Source organism: Pelobates fuscus, chromosome 1 (genome assembly GCF_036172605.1).
Source record: "Pelobates fuscus isolate aPelFus1 chromosome 1, aPelFus1.pri, whole genome shotgun sequence".
NCBI lineage: Eukaryota > Metazoa > Chordata > Amphibia > Anura > Pelobatidae > Pelobates > Pelobates fuscus.
In genome coordinates this window covers 461,284,655-461,303,833 of record NC_086317.1, presented here as the reverse complement: position 1 = coordinate 461,303,833, position 19,179 = coordinate 461,284,655, and the positions used below count along the sequence as shown (strand labels likewise).

The following is a 19,179-nucleotide window of genomic DNA, read 5'->3' as shown; positions in this document are numbered from 1 at the left end:
TGTATGGATGTATGCATTTAAACATTGTGTGTATGGATGTACGCATTAAGCAGTATATGTGTATGGATGCAGGTATTAAGCAGTATGTGTGTATGGATGTATGCATTAAGCAGTATATGTATATGGATACATGTATGAGGCAGTATGTGTGCATGGATGTAGGTATTAAGCAGTATGTGTGTATGGATACATGTATGAGGCAGTATGTGTGTATGGATGCAGGTATTAAGCAGTAGGTGTGTATGGATGCAGGTATTAAGCAGTAGGTGTGTATGGATGCAGGTATTAAGTAGTATGTGTGTATGGATGTAGGTATTAAGCAGTATGTGTGTATGGATGTAGGTATTAAGCAGTATGTGTGTATGGATGCAGGTATTAAGCAGTAGGTGTGTATGGATGTAGGTATTAAGCAGTAGGTGTGTATGGATGTAGGTATTAAGCAGTATGTGTGTATGGATGCACGCATTAAGCAGTATATGTATATGGATACATGTATGAGGCAGTATGTGTGTATGGATGTAGGTATTAAGCAGTATGTGTGTATTAGGCAGACCTCACTGAAAACCATATGGCAAAATTTAGGCCAAAATAGCTGATGTAGAAGAGCCCAGCAATGTAATCTCACTAAGTTTATAGTGAGTTTACAAATGATGATTTATTTTGGTTTGTATTTTTTTTTTTTTTTTTTTTTAATACTTGCTTGCTGGTTTATAAAAAAATGTCAAGGGATGCATATCCCTTTAAAGAAAAGGCCAGACATAGGATATAAAACCATAAAAGTACTCCTTTTATAAGTACATGTGATGTTTAAATGAGCAATTCACAAAGCAGAAATAATCCACAAAAAAACCCATAGATATATATCTGACATTGCACAAAATCACAGTTAAATACATTGTATATACTGTCACCATCGTCTGCTAAGGCAAATCACAGGGTGAAGTATGTATGCTCAGAGTAGGATTCTTTTTTTTGTAACCAGCAAGGTGTGCTTGCTATGGTAACAACTTATACCACATATGTTTCTGTGCTCTACTAGTGAGTGGCTAACCTCCAAGTGGTCTTTGCTTGGCAATCAGCTGGTAAAATTAGCAGCAGGGTTCTAAACCAGTCAGTAAATAGTAGTCACTACAAACTACTGACTGTTGTTAACAGAGAGAGTTTAAGACATCTGACAAGGCTGGAAATTAGTCCAAAATAGTATTGCATCTACTTCCCAAATATTAATTAAAAACAAAAGGATTGTAAATCAATGCTAAAACTTTATACGTGTAAAGTCTTTTTTCCACTGACGACACAGTAGCTCCAGAATTAAAAGGAGCACTAAATCACGGGGAACCACATTAGGACCAACCACATGTCAACTCTATTTTTTTTGGACACTATGTGTCCCCGACAATAAATGTAAAAGTATTTTGTTTCTATCTGTGGTTATTTGGTTGCTGGCAAAGCAAGAGGTACGCTATTTTTTTACAGTATTCTTTCTCACTTTCGTTTTGGTACGGCAAGGTTCTGCTTGAACAGCGGTAAAACACTATACTGTAAGAAGTTTAAAATGCAAAGTGGAGATGGTAACTACCAAGCTCCATGCTGTGAGAGATTGGAGAATTCCAGTATCTGCACGGCAGTAATTACGTTTTATAACTCAATTACTGCTGCACTCACCATCCACCATGCTGCTGCTTCTTTTTTTTTATAATTAGTATTTTAATTTGGTAAGAAAAAAGTGGTACATGACATGTAACATATCAGCAGAGCATACCACGTTTTTTGAAAGTAGAAATCATCAACTGTATAATAATCGGTAGCTGTGTATATAATATTAGCAGAAAGTAAGGAAAACTTAAAATCTGCATTGCTTATTTGGTATCATTTTTTTTTTTTTTTTTTACCAGATAGTGAGCCTCATCTAACAGGCTATCAATAGCGTAATCAAATGCTATACAGTGGTGATAAAACTCTAATGGGAGAGTCAATTTAAGGCCCAAATTAGATACTGTGCTGATCAAGTGTGAAAACTTCTCGATAACAACATTAGAAGACACATGGGGATAATATAAAAATAAACAATAGCATGGATAGAGAAGGCACCAATGTATGTTGTCAATGTCCCCATGTGGTATTGAGAATGTATTGTGGATGTCTGTTGCTGCTGCTGCAGTGAGTAGTGGGCTAATGTCTCAGTGGCATTAGTGAGGTGAAGCGGTCTGCCATTATGTTGACGGCCTGGACCCCAACGGTATTGTATAGCGTCGTAGTGACTGTCCACATTGTACTGTAGAGCAGGAAAAGTCCCCATAAAATGTGAGAGTATTGGTCTCAAATGTGTGATGTGGGGGAGTAGGTGCCGCCACCATAACCATGCCCCTGTCTGCCTCTGAGCGGAACAGCACCATGAGGTTTCTTGGCAGTGCAAACAGGGGCTTTAGGAGACTTAGTCACCAAAAAATGTAAGTCAATCACAATAGATTTTACTATTTGCAGAAGGCAACATGGAAGCACAAAGCCTTCTGAATAGGTGATGGACCTCTTGCAAGGGCACCAATTTTCAAATACCTTGGATCCTTAGATTCTGGTGTCAGTGTGAATTTTCCATTAGTGCTATTTTTGATTCAAAATGTTGTTGCCCCAGTTTCAGCTGCTCTACCTCTGCTTCCAAATCTTGGTAATGTCCTTTGGACTGCTCAGTGTCATCTTCCACTGTTAGCATGTGGCCCACTTATATATTGAACTTCTCCCGAGCAATGGAGAGGTCTGCTGAAAACATAGCCTTCAATTCCAAAGCTTTAATTCAAAGTTTTAATATCAGCCTTACATGCTGGGACACGAATCTCATTCGCTGGTGTATCAGCCAGACATCTGCAGTAAGTTATAAGTGGAAGCTTTCTGGGCATGGGATATTGTGTGGCCTGCTGTTTCTCATCTGTTGATGACTCCTGAGCCCCCATCATGTGTGGCTGATTCTAGCATTTCAATCAACTCGTGGGGGGGAGGTTGCAGGCTCATCAAGTATCCTCTGCTTAAGTAAGGTCCTGCTCCTAGGAATATCGACTTAAAGGTGCTGCTCAAAGCTTGGCCCACAAACAATGATCTGAGGGAGTCAAATACGGGCCTGCAGACCACCGTTACAGCAGACTGACACCTCTTGTGCCAAGAGATACGGGTCCAGATATCTAAGATACAGGTAGATCATGACCATCTTGTGGCGGCCCATACAGTAACCACTAACACGCTAGAGTGTCAAACACAACTCTGTAATTTGGCCCTTTATCTCGAAGATCTGGGTAACAGGGGCTACTTATAGAACGTGCACCACTCGGGCCTACTTGAAATGGAAAAGTCAAAGGAACCGTTGTATGCAATCCTTACCAGAATCTGCTGCAGCAAGAGCAAACTAACCCTATTGAGTTTGTCCGGGTACACAGAGTGGTCATGCCTAGGGGCCTTCCAGATAGCCCCTCCGAGATGATACTTGCTGTTGGGTTCAATTTCCACTGAAAGAGGACATACTGTGAACTGCACAGGAAATCAGTGAGCTACTTTATTATCTGCACACATTGCAGCTGTTCCCTGAACTGTCGTCAACCACTTTGGGATACAGGAGGGCACCCCTGCCACAGATAGCTGCTTCGGTTAGGCTTACTCATATTTTCAACACTGAAGATCCCAGAACCATCAAAACTAACAGGGACTTTATCGACCTTGGCCCCATACCCCAGCTGACCCCTGTCAGTAAGAGATGGCCAAGTGATTTAGATTTCTACTGACTGGCACTGATTAAAACTGAAGAGATGGCATTCCCACACAGGCAAAAATCTACAAGGCTAGGGGGTTTTCAGAACTGGTGGCAGGAAGGGGGTAAGGCATGAGTTTTCCTACTCCTCACCATATCCACTTTATTTAGTTTTTTTGTGTTTTCACTCCACAATTTGATTTTGATGCCACTACTGCCAAACTCAAGATGATGTTTTTTTTTTTCTATGCAACTATACAAAACCAGTCACCCCTACCTATATTTGTTTGGGAAATAGAAATAGAAAAGAACAGTGGGTATAGTATTATAAATATGTTAAATAGAAGAGGTCCCAGAACCGAATCCTGAGAGACACCACTTACCACTTTTGTCCAATTTGAGAATGTAACATTAATGACAACTCACTGTACTCTTTTTTTAAGCCAATGTTCTACCTAAGAACAAGAATTTTCCTCTAGACCAATATCTTATTGTACACTAACCTATTGATTTGCAAAAAAAAAATGCTTATGTGATGCCATAATGGATCTTTCAGGGTTAAAATGTAACTAACCAAACACTATTTTTTTAATTTTGCTTCATAAATAATAATATCTCTAAAACAAATATATTTGAATGCTAGGGGCTATTTTATCTCAGAATTGAGGCCGGTGGTATGTGGGTCTGGAAGTTGCTTGATTAGCTTGCACTTATCCCTTTAATCTTACTCGTACAAAGACAAATCCTATCACAATACTTGCTCACAATAACATACTGATATTTTTTGTTATTTAAGTCCTGCTGTACACTTAATATATATCATCCTGTTACCCTGCTAGACACACCATTGCTGATTCTGTAATTCTAGTGTTATATTGGTATTTAATTGCACTGATGCCTCGAGAGTCCACTTCTCATAATATTTTTATCAATACTGTAAAGATTTTCCAAATGTGCACTACACTGACTAGACCTTCGCAACGACCAGCATCAGCAAAGACTATTCTCTCATGGGCTATAACTAGCCGCTATAGAGATGGATATACATGCTAGCTTAAAGGGATTCTCCAGTGCCAGGAAAACATATTAGTTTTTCTGGCACTGCAGGACCCTGTAAACATAGAAACATAGAATGTGACAGCAGATAAGAACCATTCGACCCGACTAGTCTGCCCGATTTTCTAAATGCTTTCATTAGTCCCTGGCCTTATCTTATAGTTAAGATAGCCTTATGCCTATCCCACGCATGCTTAAACTCCTTTACTGTGTTAACCTCTACCACTTCAGCTGGAAGACTATTCCATGCATCCACTACCCTCTCAGTAAAGTAATACTTCCTGATATTATTTTTAAACCTTTGCCCCTCTAATTTGATAATGTCCTCTTGTTGTGGTAGTTTTCTTCTTTTAAATATAGTCTCCTACTTTACTGTGTTGATTCCCTTTATGTATTTAAATGTTTCTATCATATCCCTCCGGTCTCGTCTTTCCTCCAAGCTATACATGTTAAGATCCTTTAACCTTTCCTGGTAGGTTTTATCCTGCAATCCATGAACCAGTTTAGTAGCCCTTCTCTGAACTCTCTCTAAGGTATCAATATCCTTCTGAAGATACGGTCTCCAGTACTGTGTACAATACTCCAAGTGAGGTCTCACCAGTGTTCTATACAATGGCATGATCACTTCCCTCTTTCTACTGCTAATGCCTCTCCCTATACAACCAAGCATTCTGCTAGCATTTCCTGCTTCTCTATTACATTGTCTGCCTACCTTTAAGTCATCAGAAATAATCACCCCTAAATCCCTTTCCTCAGATGTTGAGGTTAGGACTCTATCAAATATTCTGTACTCTGCCCTTGGGTTTTTAGGTCCAAGATGTATTATCTAGCACTTATCCACATTAAATGTCAGTTGCCACAACTCTGACCATTTTTCTAGTTTACCTAAATCATTAGCCATTTGGCTTATCCCTCCTGGAACATCAACCCTGTTACATATCTTGGTATCATCAGCAAAAAGACATACCTTACCATCAAGACCTTCTGCAATATCACTAATAAAAGTATTAAAGAGAATGGGTCCAAGTACAGATCCCTGAGGTACCCCCCTGGTGACAAGCCCAAGCTTCGAAAATACTCCATTGACTACAACCCTCTGTTGCCTGTCACTCAGCCACTGCCTTACCCATTCAACAATATTGGAATCCAAACTCAAAGATTGCAGTTTATTGATAAGCCTTCTATGTGCAATAGTGTCAAAAGCCTTACTGAAATCTTGGTAAGCAATGTCTACTGCACCACCCTGATCTATAATTTTAGATACCCAATCAAAAAAATCAATAAGATTAGTTTGGCATGATCTCCCTGAAGTAAAGCCATGTTCTCTCTGATCTTGAAATCCATGTGTTTTTAGATGTTCAACAATCATATCCTTTAACATGGTTTCCATCACTTTCCCCACTACTGAAGTAAGGCTTACTGGCCTATAGTTGCCCAACTCCTCCCTATTACCTTTCTTGTGAATGGGCACAACATTCACCAACTTCCAATCTTCTGGGACTACTCCTGTTAACAATGATTGGTTAAATAAATCTGTTAATGGTTTTGCTAGTACACCACTAAGCTCTTTTAATAGTTTTTCTGTGTATTCCATCAGGTCCCATTGACTTATTTGTCTTTACTTTTGAGAGTTGAAGTAGAACCTCTTCCTCTGTAAACTCACGTGTAATAAATGACTTATTTATCCTTTTTCTTAACTGAGGTCCCTTTCCTTCATTTTCATCTGTAAATACCGAACAAAAATATTCATTGAGACAGTCAGCTAGACCTTCATCCTCTTCTACATACCTTCCTTCTTTTGTTTTTAATCTAACTAATCCTTGTTTTACTTTTCTTTTCTCATTTATTTATCTAAAAAAAAGTTTTGTCCCCCTTTTTTGCTGACTGTGCTATTTTCTCTTTTCCCTGCCACCCCCATACCAAGTTGCTGAAGGGGTTAAAACCTCTTCAGTGACTTACCGGAGTCCAGCACCGATGTCCCTCGTCGCTGGTCAGGCTCCGCCTACTCTCCGCCAACTCTCCTCCCCTGCCGACGTCAGCCGGCGGGGAGACCAAATGCCGTGCACGCGCATTAGACCTCCCCATTGGAAAGCATTATTTAATTCTTTCCTATGGGGATTTGGGCGACGCTTGAGGTCCTCACATAGCGTGAGGACGTCCAGCGTTGCTTAAAACAATTTTCGTGTTCTATGAACATGGAAGTCCCTCTAGTAGCTGTCTGATAGACAGCCACTAGAGGAGGACTTAACCCTGCAAGGTAAATATTGCAGTTTATGAAAACTGCAATAATTACACTTGCGGGGTTAAGGGTAGTGGGAGTTGGCAACCAGACTCCACTCTCCAATGGGCAGAAGTGGTCTGGGTGCCTGGAGTATCCCTTTAAGGATAATGCATTTTATCCATGAGAGAATGTGCATTACACCTTTGCCCATCAAATGTCTCACATTCCATATAATAGTCACTCACAATCTTGGAGCCCTGTTCCCACAATGACATGCATGTGCTGGGTTATGTTTATACTTTCTGTTTTTTTACCCATATAAGACTCCCTCGGCAGCAATGTGTACATGGGAATTTTTACCTGCAAGTGCACCAGATTGACACCTGCCCTTCTTGGAGCAAGTTCTTAACAAACTTGTGCACTGTGGATAAATTTGGTTTGGCCAACAATATATAAATTTATAGCAATGTATTTTCCAGTATGCTGGTAGACTTTTTTTCCTGCTATTTGGTTGACACTTCAAGTAAGGAAAAGTAACTAAAAGAGCGAAACAAAAGAGTAGCATTATAAAATCTATATTGACCTGTGACTGACATTTAGTGTCTCTCACCACATTATTCCAGAACTTACTGTCATCCATGTAATATCCACAATTTAAATCCTAAATAGTGCATATTTATTAGATACAGTCCAAACATCAACATCTGAGGAAAGGTATTTAGTGATAATTATTTCAGATAACTTAAAAGGTAGGCAGACAATGTAATAGAGCAGCAGGAAATGCTAGCAGAATGCTTGGTTGTATAGGGAGAGGTATTAGCAGTAGAAAGAGGGACGTGCTCATGCCATTGTACAGAACACTGGTGAGACCTCACTTGGAGTATTGTACGCAGTACTGGGGACCATATCTCCAGAAGGATATTGATACCTTAGAGATAATTCAGAGAAGGGCTACTAAACTGGCTCATGGATTGCAGGATAAAACTTACCAGGAAAGGTTAAAGGATTTTAACATGTACATCTTGGAGGAAAGACGAGATAGGGGGGATATGATAGAAACATTTAAATACATAAAAGGAAATCAACACAGTAAAGGAGGAGACTATATTTAAAAGATGAAAAACAACCACAACAAGATGTAGTGGAATCATGGAATAACCTTCCAGCTGAAGTGGTAGAGGTGAACACACTGAAGGAGTTTAAACATGCGTGGGATAAGCTGTAAGATAAGGCCAGGGACTAATGAAAGTAGTTCGAAAATTGGTCAGACTAGATGGGCCGAATTGTTCGTATCTGCCATCACATTCTATGTTTATTACATAAAAAACCATAACATGACAGCTAAAAAGCAGGCAAATATCTGGGTATCTAAAATGCCATAATATAGAACAAATAATAAGCATACCACAAAAAAATTATAATCACCAATCCAAAAATAGAACCCTGTGCCTGCTGGAATGGGGTAGGGGGAGGAAATTAATAAAGAAAGGTGAAACATCTGAGTGCTCTGTATGGGCTTCATGTCTACCCTGACGCTTGATAAAGCTTTAAGGCCTTGTTAGGTTTTGGCATATCATCACCTTCTTTTACTTTCTTTTACCTGGGTATCTAAAATGCCATAATATAGAACAAATAATAAGCATACCACAAAAAAATTATAATCACCAATCCAAAAATAGAACCCTGTGCCTGCTGGAATGGGGTAGGGGGAGGAAATTAATAAAGAAAGGTGAAACATCTGAGTGCTCTGTATGGGCTTCATGTCTACCCTGACGCTTGATAAAGCTTTAAGGCCTTGTTAGGTTTTGGCATATCATCACCTTCTTTTACTTTCTTTTACCTATTGCCACTATCAGTTATATTCATCATTCCATGCTTTAGTGAACTGGTCTATGTTTGGGGAATTCCCTACAACATAGACCTGCTTTCTAGCACATGCTTGCTACCGTTTTTTCACCGAACTAAGACATCTCCCAAAAATAAGCCCCAGTGCGTTTTTCCAGGAGGGGGAGGGGAAACCCAATATAAGACCCGGTTTTATTTTCGGGGAAATATGGGGAAATATAGTATTAGCAAGTTTTAACTGACTTGAAACAACTTATTTTCACAAACTTTAACTTATATTTTTTAATATTGTTAAAAATTAAAACAATTGTGGGTAAAGATCCGAGTTGATAACTTACCTGTTCTTGTAATTATATGTATCAGAGATATAGAAAAGGCTTGTTCCTACAAGAAATATGCACTTACTTGGGGATTTTTCTTTTCTGGAATATGGGGAGATTTTCTGTTCTTTGGCTAAAATCTGCTTCCAGTAAATTACAAAGTCGTTCTGTTGAAAACAAAAAGAATATGCATAGGTTTGAAAATGTTGCAAAAGTAGAAAATATGTTACAAACTTCTCAACAACACCATAAATAGTAATTATGAGCTTACCCTTTAATGTCAATTAAGAGAAAAAATGTATCTATCTTGGGTCTCTTTCCCAGTTGACAAAATGACAGTTTATGTTGAACAATAAAATAATATTACCACTTATTTTTACCCCTTAGGGACACATGACATGTGACATGTAAAGCGCTGCAGAATTTGACGGCACTCTATAAATAATATAATAATAATAATGTCATGATTCCCTTTTATTCCAGAAGTTTGGTCCTTAAGGGGTTAAAAAAGACCTTTGGAAAGAGCTACAGCAATTTTAAATTCAACTTGCTTGTGTGGTTTTTAAGATTTAACTTGAAACTCAGAATACACATTAGCAGATAACTCCATGTTTCACTATAGACATAATATTTATTTGGAATGTGTTTAAAGTTAGTTGCTATTGTTTAATTAATTCACAAATAGCTGTGTTTGAAAATAGAATGTACTACAAAACAATCTATAAAGAAGAGTAAGTATAGTTGGATATTTTTGACTTTTAATTGTTTAATTAGTTCAATGTATCTATTAGAGAGTAGAGATGTCGCGAACATAAAATTTTCCGTTCGCGAACGTCGAACGCGAATTTCCGCAAATGTTCGCGAACGGGCGAACCGCCATAGACATCAATAGGCAGGCGAATTTTAAAACCCACAGGGACTCTTTCTGGCCACAATAGTGATGGAAAAGTTGTTTCAAGGGGACTAACACTTGGACTGTGGCATGCCGGAGGGGGGTCCATGGCAAAACTCCCATGGAAAATTACATAGTTGATGCAGAGTCTGGTTTTAATCCATAAAGGGCATAAATCACCTAACATTCCTAAATTGTTTGGAATAACGTGCTTTAAAACATCAGGTATGATGTTGTATCGATCAGGTAGTGTAAGGGTTACGCCCGCTTCACAGTGACAGACCAAACTCCCCGTTTAACGCACCCCAAACAACCGCAAACAGTCCATTTGCACAACCGCAAACTCCCCATTTGCACAAGGTTGGATACCAAGCTAGCCATGTCCCGTTCCTTGTCCTCACTGATGTCATTGTTGTATCGATCAGGTAGTGTAAGGGTTACGCCTGCTTCACAGTGACAGACCAAACTCCCCGTTTAACGCACCGCAAACAAACACAAACAGTCCATTTGCACAACCGCAAACTCCCCATTTGCACAAGGTTGGATACCAAGCTAGCCATGTCCCGTTCCTTGTCCTCACTGATGTCATTGAAGGTCTCTTCCTCCACCCAGCCACGTACAACACCAAGGGTCCCCGAAAGGTGATAACAAGCCCCCTGTATTTTTTTGTTGTATCGATCAGGTAGTGTAAGGGTTATGCCCGCTTCACAGTGACAGACCAAACTCCCCGTTTAACGCACCGCAAACAACCGCAAACAGTCCATTTGCACAACCGCAAACTCCCCATTTGCACAAGGTTGGATACCAAGCTAGCCATGTCCCGTTCCTTGTCCTCACTGATGTCATTGAAGGTCTCTTCCTCCACCCAGCCACGTACAACACCAAGGGTCCCCGAAAAGGTGACAACAAGCCCCCTGTATTTTTTTTTTAAATGTACACTACTGTTACACCAGATAGGAGTTGCACTGGTGTGACACTGTGCCCTGGCAGGCCCTGAAACGCACACGTGTGAAGGAAACTGACTGCTATTATTTTACAGTCAAATTTCTAGTTTTTTTTTTTATGTACACTACTGTTACACCAGATATGAGTTTCACTGGTGTGACACTGTGCCCTGGCAGGCCCTGAAATGCACACGTGTGAAGGAAACTGACTGCTATTATATTACAGTCAAAAAAGTTTTTTTGTTTTTTTTTTAAATGCAAGCTATTGTGACACCAGATATGAGTGGTGGCACTGGGAAGTGGGCACAGTATACGCTGTGAGCCTGACACACACGCTGGCAGGCAGGCAACTGCTAGTGATGTTGCGAACATAAAATTTTCCGTTCGCGAATGGCGAACGCAAACTTCCGCAAATGTTCGCGAACGGGCGAACCGGGCGAACCGACATAGACTTTAATATGCAGGCGAATTTTAAAACCCACAGGGACTCTTTCTGGCCACAATAGTGATGGAAAAGTTGTTTCAAGGGGATTAACACCTGGACTGTGGCATGCCGGAGGGGGATCCATGGCAAAACTCCCATGGAAAATTACATAGTTGATGCAGAGTCTGGTTTTAATCCATAAAGGGCATAAATCCCCTCACATTCCTAAATTGTTTGGAATAACGTGCTTTAAAACATCAGGTATGATGTTGTATCGATCAGGTAGTGTAAGGGTTATGCCCGCTTCACAGTGACAGACCAAACTCCCCGTTCAATGCACCGCAAACAACCGCAAACAGTCCATTTGCACAACCGCAAACTCCCCATTTGCACAAGGTTGGATACCAAGCTAGCCATGTCCCGTTCCTTGTCCTCACTGATGACAACATCATCATCATCACACCGTACGTCCATGTGTGTAATGCTGCCTGACTGAGACATATCCCTGTTATCTACATCCTCTGGCAATAATGGTTGCGCATCACTCATTTCTTCCAACTGATGTGTAAATAACTCCTCTGACAGATCAAGTGAAGCGGCTGTGGTGCTAGTGTTGGTGGTGGCGGCAGGCAGGTGAGTGGTAACTTGAGAGGTGCTCTAAGCTAAGCTGGAGGAGGATGGTGCGTCAAGGTTCCGAGCGGAAGCTGTAGAAGATTGGGCGTCCTGTGTTAGCCAGTCAACTATGTCCTCAGAACTTTTTGAGTTCAGGGTACATGGCCTCTGAACACTGGGCATTATTCTAGGGCCAAAGAGAATCACAGCACCACGACCACGATGGCCCCTGCGGGGTGGCCTGCCTCTGCCTGTCATTTTTTTTTTCGATTAGTGGTACTATGCGTGCAAGCTACTGTGACAACAGATATGAGTGGCACTGTGCACTGGCAGAAGTTGGCAGAGTAGACGCTGTAGGCCTGACACACACGCTTGCAGACAACTAACTGCTATTCAATCTACTACAGTCAAAATTTTATTTTTATTTTAAATGTACATTACTGTCACACCAAATATGAGTTGCACTGGTGTGACACTGTGCCCTGGCAGGCCCTGAAACGCACACGTGTGAAGGAAACTGACTGCTATTATATTACAGTCAAAAAAGTTTTTTTTTTTGTTTTTTTTTTTTAAATGCAAGCTATTGTACACTGTCCCTCCTCTCACTAAGAATGCAGCTTCTGGGGGTGGGGCCAAGCTGTCATGGAGGAAAGACGCACTTCGTGTGAGCTCCCTCAATATCTCACTTTAAGCAGCTATCAACAAGCGAATTTCACCCCAGAAGGGGTTAATCCCTGCAATGCTGAATTTCACCCCAGAAGGGGTTAATCCCTGCAATGCTGTCCCAGCTTTGATCTTTCTCCTGCAATCCAACTACAGCTTCAATCAAGTATTTCTTCATTTGCCAAGTGCTGGAACTTTGGTAAAATACTTTATTTCTCTTTAAAGACTTGTATTTCTTATGAAGGAATTGCTTTATTAAGATTTATATGTACATTGGGACTTTTTCATTCTATTTATTTGTTTCCAAATTAAAACCTTCTAATTCAGTGACTGTGTCCGTATAAAATCTCTACATACTGAGCCCAGTCACCCCAAACCTGGGACAGGATGTCAAGACCCAAAAACTACTCACCACTCATCGGGGCCTGATGAGTGTTAAGACTACAGTCCTGGATGAAACACAGAGCATTTACAAGTACATCATGAAGATGGCTCCCAAAGATGAACTGCTAAAGGAATGCCTGAGACTTCAACAAATAGACAATGCAGAAAAAGTAGAGCTTCCATGGCAAGACAATCCTCTCCATGGGGTGTAACACCAGCAGATAGTGAATGTGCCTTATATGACAAAGTCCTACCAGCAGGAGTCTACCACACCAGACAAGACCAAAGGTGCAAACTGTGCAAAGAGGCCTCTGAGACAATCCAGCACATAGTAGCCAGATGCAAGGAACAGCATGCACTGAGAGGCACAACCGAGTTGCTGGGATTAGGCACTGAAACATGTGCACACAATATGGGCTGGACCTGCCTAAGTTCAGATGGGAGATACCACAAAGGGTAGTTGAGAACGACAGGGCTAAGATTCTGTGAGACTTCAAGATCCAGACAGACAAGTACTGGATAACAAACCTGACATTGTGGTGGTAGACAATGGAAGAATGCAGTGGTGGTGGATATGGCAAAATCCAGTGACTATAACATCAGGAAGAAGGAACATGAAAAGATGGACAAATACCAAGAGTTAAAAGAAAATCTAGAAAGGATGTGGAAAGTGGAAGCAGTAGTAGTCCCGGTTGTGATAGGGGTGCTCGGGGCTGTGACTCACAAGTTGGGGGAGTGGCTTCAATAGATTCCAGGTGGGAAATATGAGATTGCTGTCCAGAAGAATGTAGTTCTAGGCTAATATACCCTCAAACTCCCAGGCCTGTGGCAGAGGGCCTGAGAATGAGTAATAAATATTCTACCCAGGAGAACTGTCAAAAGTAAAGACAAATAAGTCAATTGGGCCTGATGGAATACACCCAAAGTTATTAAAAGAGCTTAGTGGTGTACTAGCTAAACCACTAACGGATTTATTTAACCAATCATTGTTAACAGGAGTAGTCCCAGAAGATTGGAAGTTAGCGAATGTTATGCCCATTCACAAGAAAGGTAGCAGGGAGGAGTCGAACAACTATAGGCCAATAAGCCTTACTTCGGTAGTGGAGAAAGTAATGGAAACCATGTTAAAGGATAGGATTGTTGAACATCTAAAAGCACATGGATTTCAAGATCAGAGACAACATGTGTTTACTTCAGGAAGATTATGCAAAACTAATCGTATTGATTAATCATATTGATTTTTTCGATTGGGTAACTAAAATAATAGATCAGGGTGGTGCAGTAGACATTGCTTACCTAGATTTCAGTAAGGCTTTTGACACTGTTGCACATAGAAGACTTCTCAATAAACTGCAATCTTTAAGTTTGGATTGCAATATTGTTAAATGGGTAAGGCAGTGGCTGAGTGACAGGCAACAGAGGATTGTAGTCAATGGAGTATATTCAAAGCATGGTCTTGTCATCATTCATTTTTTATTAGTGATGTTTCAGAAGGTCTTGATGGTAAGGTATGTCTTTTTGCTGATGATACTAAGATATGTAACAAGGTTGATGTTCCAGGAGGGATAAGCTAAAAAGCAAATGATTTAGGTAAACTAGAAAAATGGTCAGATTTGTGGCAGCTGACTTATGTGGATAAGTGCAAGATAATGCATTTTGTACGTAAAAACCCAAGGGCAGTGTACAGAATATTTGATAGAGTCCTAACATCAAAATCTGAGGAAAGGGATTTAGGGTTAATTATTTCAGATAACTTAAAGGTAGGCAGACCATGTAAAAGAGCAGCTGGAAATGCTAGCAGAATGCTTGGTTGTATAGGGAGAGGTATTAGCAGTAGAAAGAGGGAAGTGTGCATGCCATTGTGCAGAACACTGGTGAGACCTCACTCGGATTATTGTACGCAGTACTGGAGACCGTATCTCCAGAAGGATATTGATACTTTAGAGAGAGTTCAGAGAAGGGCTACTAAACTGGTTCATGGATTACAGGATATAATTTACAAGGAAAAGTTAAAGGATCTTAACATGTATAGCTTGGAGGAAAGACGAGACCAGGGGATATGATAGAAACATTTAAATACATAAAGGGAATCAACACAGTAAAGGAGGAGCAGGGGCGGACTGACCGGTCGGGCACTTCGGACATGGTCCGAGGGCCCGGCCTGGAGGGGGGCCCGCCATCAGGGGGCCCGGCGGCACACTCTAAGGTATATATATATGTAAGAAGAGAAAGGGAGGGGGGTAAGAAGAGAAAGAGAGGGGGGTAAGAAGAGAAAGGGAGGGGGGGTAAGAAGAGCGTTGTGGGGTAAGAAGAGAGAGGGAGAGGGGGTAAGAAGAGAGAGGGAGGGGAGGGGAGTGGGGTAAGAAGAGAAAGGGAGGGGGGTAAGAAGAGAAAGGGAGGGGAGTAAGAAGAGAGAGGGAGGGGGAGTAAGAAGAGAGAGTGAGGGGGGTAAGAAGAGAGAGGGAGGGGGTAAGAAGAGAGGGAGGGGGGTAAGAAGAGAGAGGGAAGGGGGTAAGAAGAGAGAGGGAAGGGGGGTAAGAAGAGAGAGGGAGGGGGTAAGAAGAGAGAGGGGGGGGTAAGAAGAAAGAGGGAGGGGGAGTAAGAAGAGAGGAAGGGGGTAAGAAGAGGGAGAGGGGGGAGTAAGAAGGGGGTAAGAAGAGGGGGGAGTAAGAAGATGGGGAGGGGGAGTAAGAAGAGGGGAAGGGAAGAGTAAGAAGAGGGGAGTAAGAAGTGGGGGAGAGGGGTAAGAAGAGGGGGAGGGGGTAAGAAGAGGGGGGAGGGGAGTAAGAAGAGGGAGGAGTAAGAAGAGGTGGGAGTAAGAAGAGGTGGGAGTAAGAAGAGGGGGAGGGGGAGTAAGAAGAGGGGGAGAGAATGAAGGGGGGAAAGAAGAGAGTGAGGGGGGAGTAAGAAGGGGGGTAAGAAGAGGGGGATGGGGTAAGAAGAGGGTGAGGGGGGAGTAAGAGGAGGGCAATTGCCCCCTCCCCTGTCCGCAGGCACCGTGCGGGCAGCCGGCAGGGGAGGGAGGAAGAGAGCACCCGGGAGCTCAGCCTGCAGCTCCTCTGGGTCCTTCTTGCACGAGCACAGATCGTTGCCGCGGTTACCACGGCAACGTTACGGCTCTTGCGAGAGTAAACTCTAGCCGTGGAGCTACGGGCTAGAGTTCACCCTCAACACTGTGACCACCAGGGATTCCTGGTGGTCGCAGTGGTGAGAGTGAACTCTAGCCCCATAAACACACTGCCCCCACACACCATACACATTCACACACTGCCCCCCATACACACACACTGCCCCCACACACACCATACACATTTACACACATTGCCTCACACACACACACACACACACACACATACACTGCCCACCCATACACACACAGCCCCCCATACTAACATTGCCACACACATACACAGCCCCCTCTTACACACATTGCCCCACACCCCCTACACACCCACACACTACACCCTCTCACACACACTGAACCTTTCACACACACTGCACCCCTTACACATTGCACCACTGCTCCTATACCCTACTACAGCCTCATATCCCAGCAGACCCCAGGTAAGTTGTCAAACTGTTCTTAAACAGTTTGACTACTTACTCTGGGAGCGGGGGCCCGGCCCTCCTGGCACCATAACGACTACACAGAGAAGTAGTGGTTATTGTGCATGGATTATTTCTTTAAATAATCTAAAAGTGCCCCAGTAGCCAGAAAGCCAGCCAGCCCACAGGCTGGCCAGCCAGCCAGCCCACAGGCCGGCCAGCCAGCCAGCCCACAGGCTGGCCAGTAGCCAGCCAGCCCACAGGCCAGCAGTTAGGCTTACAGCCAGCAAGCCCACAGCCTGCCAACCGCAGCCAGCAAGCCACAGCCTTCCAGCCAGCAAGCCACAGCCAGCAAGCCACAGCCTGCCAGCCGCAGCCAGCAAGCCAACAGCCTGCCAGCCGCAGCCAGCAAGCCAACAGCCTGCCAGCCGCAGCCAGCAAGCCCACAGCCTGCCGGCAGTAGCCAGCAAGCCCACAGCCTGCCAGCAAGCCCACAGCCTGCCAGCCGCAGCCAGTAAGCCCACAGCCTTCCAGCAAGCCCACAGACTGCCAGCCAGCAACAGTAATTAAGGTAAGAGGAGCCAACTTGGCCTAGGTATGAGCGTGCTATGTTGTGTTGCTATATTGTGAATAGGAACCAGAGTGTTGGAGAGACCCCCCCTCCAGGCCCCATTAGACTCCATTGTAGTCTCTAATGGGACCTGGAGGAAATTCTTTCTAACACACTCTCTAAAGGACACTGAGATAGCCTCTGCTAGAAAGACCCCCCTCCATGGCCCATTAGCCCTCAATTGTAGTCTCTACTGGGGCCTGGAGGTGACTGTTTCCAGCAGGGACACTGAGATGGCCTCTGTTAGAAAGACCCCCTTCCACGCCTATTAGACTCCATTGTAGTCTCTAATAGGGCCTGGAGGGGATTCTTTCTAACACACTCTCTAAAGGACACTGAGATAGCCTCTGCTAGAAAGACCCCCCTCCATGGCCCATTAGCCCTCAATTGTAGTCTCTACTGGGGCCTCGAAGGGATTATTGCACTCTTGTTCCTTGTGTCTAAAGATTGTGTAGGGTGTGGCTGGAGGCTGGACATGGGTGGTGCTTGCTGCGGAGAATGGGTGGGGCCTGTAAGGGGGCCCTTGATTTATTTTGCCCGGGGCCCTGAGGGTTCTCAGTCCACCCCTGAGGAGGAGACTAAATTTAAGAAGAAAACTACCACAACAAGAGGACATTATTAAATTAGAGGGGCAAAGGTTTAAAAATAATATCAGGAACTATTACTTTACTGAGAGGGTAGTGGATGCATGGAATAGCCTTCCAGCTAAAGTGGTAGAGGTTAACACAGTGAAGAAGTTTAAGCATGCGTGGGATAGGCATAAAACTATCCTAGCTATAGGATAAGGTGAAAATCCTTCACTGCATCACATAAACCACCACAAACTAACTCAGAACGTGTCCCTGATATCGGGGAAGACATGGGGAAATATTCCAAAAAATTTAAGACTCACGCAGGTGATGGCATAGGCCCAAGCCTGACAACCCCAGTTCTTCATCCTCCGAGGAGGACCTGCTGGATGCCACTGACCCTATACCTGAGGCAAAACAATTAACACCTCACTTACACCCAGAAGACCGCAGAGCCTCAGCCACCAAGGATGACATAATGAACCTAATAGTCAACATTCGGGCCTTTTTCAGGGATGCTCTGGCGGTGGTACAGGAGGAGGTGGCGGCGGTCACCGATAGAGTCACAGCAGCGGAGGAGGACATTACCTCGCTCTTGCAAAACCAGGCCGGTACGACGGAACAGGTCTGTCAACTACAGACCTCCCTCACATCCATGCAAACAAGGCTGGATGTGATGGATGATGCAAGCCAATGTAAGAACCTGTTAGAGGAGTAGCAGAAACAGTTACACCATAATTGCCGCATTTCTTCAGGCTCCTCTTCACGGCATTGCTACCGCACCGTCAAAAGAAACACACTCTCGCGGATGGCACCCGCCGACTCCCCAAGTCTCCATGGGCACCGGTGGCTGTCCCCAGAGATGTCCTATTCTGCTTCCTCTCCTTCAGGGACAAGCTGGCCATACTGGAGGCACTAAAGACCAAAGTCGCATTTGAATACGAAGGCATGCACCTTACTTTCCTACAGGATCTATGCAGAGCCACTTTGAATTGGAGATGTTCAATCCAGGGAGTCACAAAAACACTCCAAGAGTCCAGCGAAGCCTACAGATGGGGACCCTTTCACACCCTCACCGTTACTAAAGACGATGCTACCTTACGATTTACGGCTGAGGAGGCCCCTGGGACGTGCAGAGTATTGTCCCTTTCACACCGAATGCTGGAGGGGACACAGGATGAAGAGCCTTGTTTGGCTGAGACATCGGCTGCCAGGCAACATGAACCCAAACGTTCTATTTTTCCTGTCTTAAACATTTTCTAGTTAAGTTCAGTTGTCGCTATATTTAATTTTATTTCATTTAATTTCTCTTATTTTTATTATGTTCCTACCTTGTATAATACTAACAGCAAGCATTAGA

At 43.1% G+C, this 19,179-nt stretch overlaps 1 protein-coding gene across 1 annotated transcript in view; it reads right to left on the bottom strand.

The window, feature by feature from the left end:
- Positions 1-19,179, bottom strand: part of NOX4 (NADPH oxidase 4) — a 236,127-nt gene that overhangs the window by 58,714 nt on the left and 158,234 nt on the right. Inside the window, exon 13 of the mRNA XM_063444952.1 lies at positions 9,261-9,342. Within this exon, the coding sequence (XP_063301022.1) occupies positions 9,261-9,342 (82 nt within the window). The remainder of the gene's footprint in view (positions 1-9,260; positions 9,343-19,179) is intronic.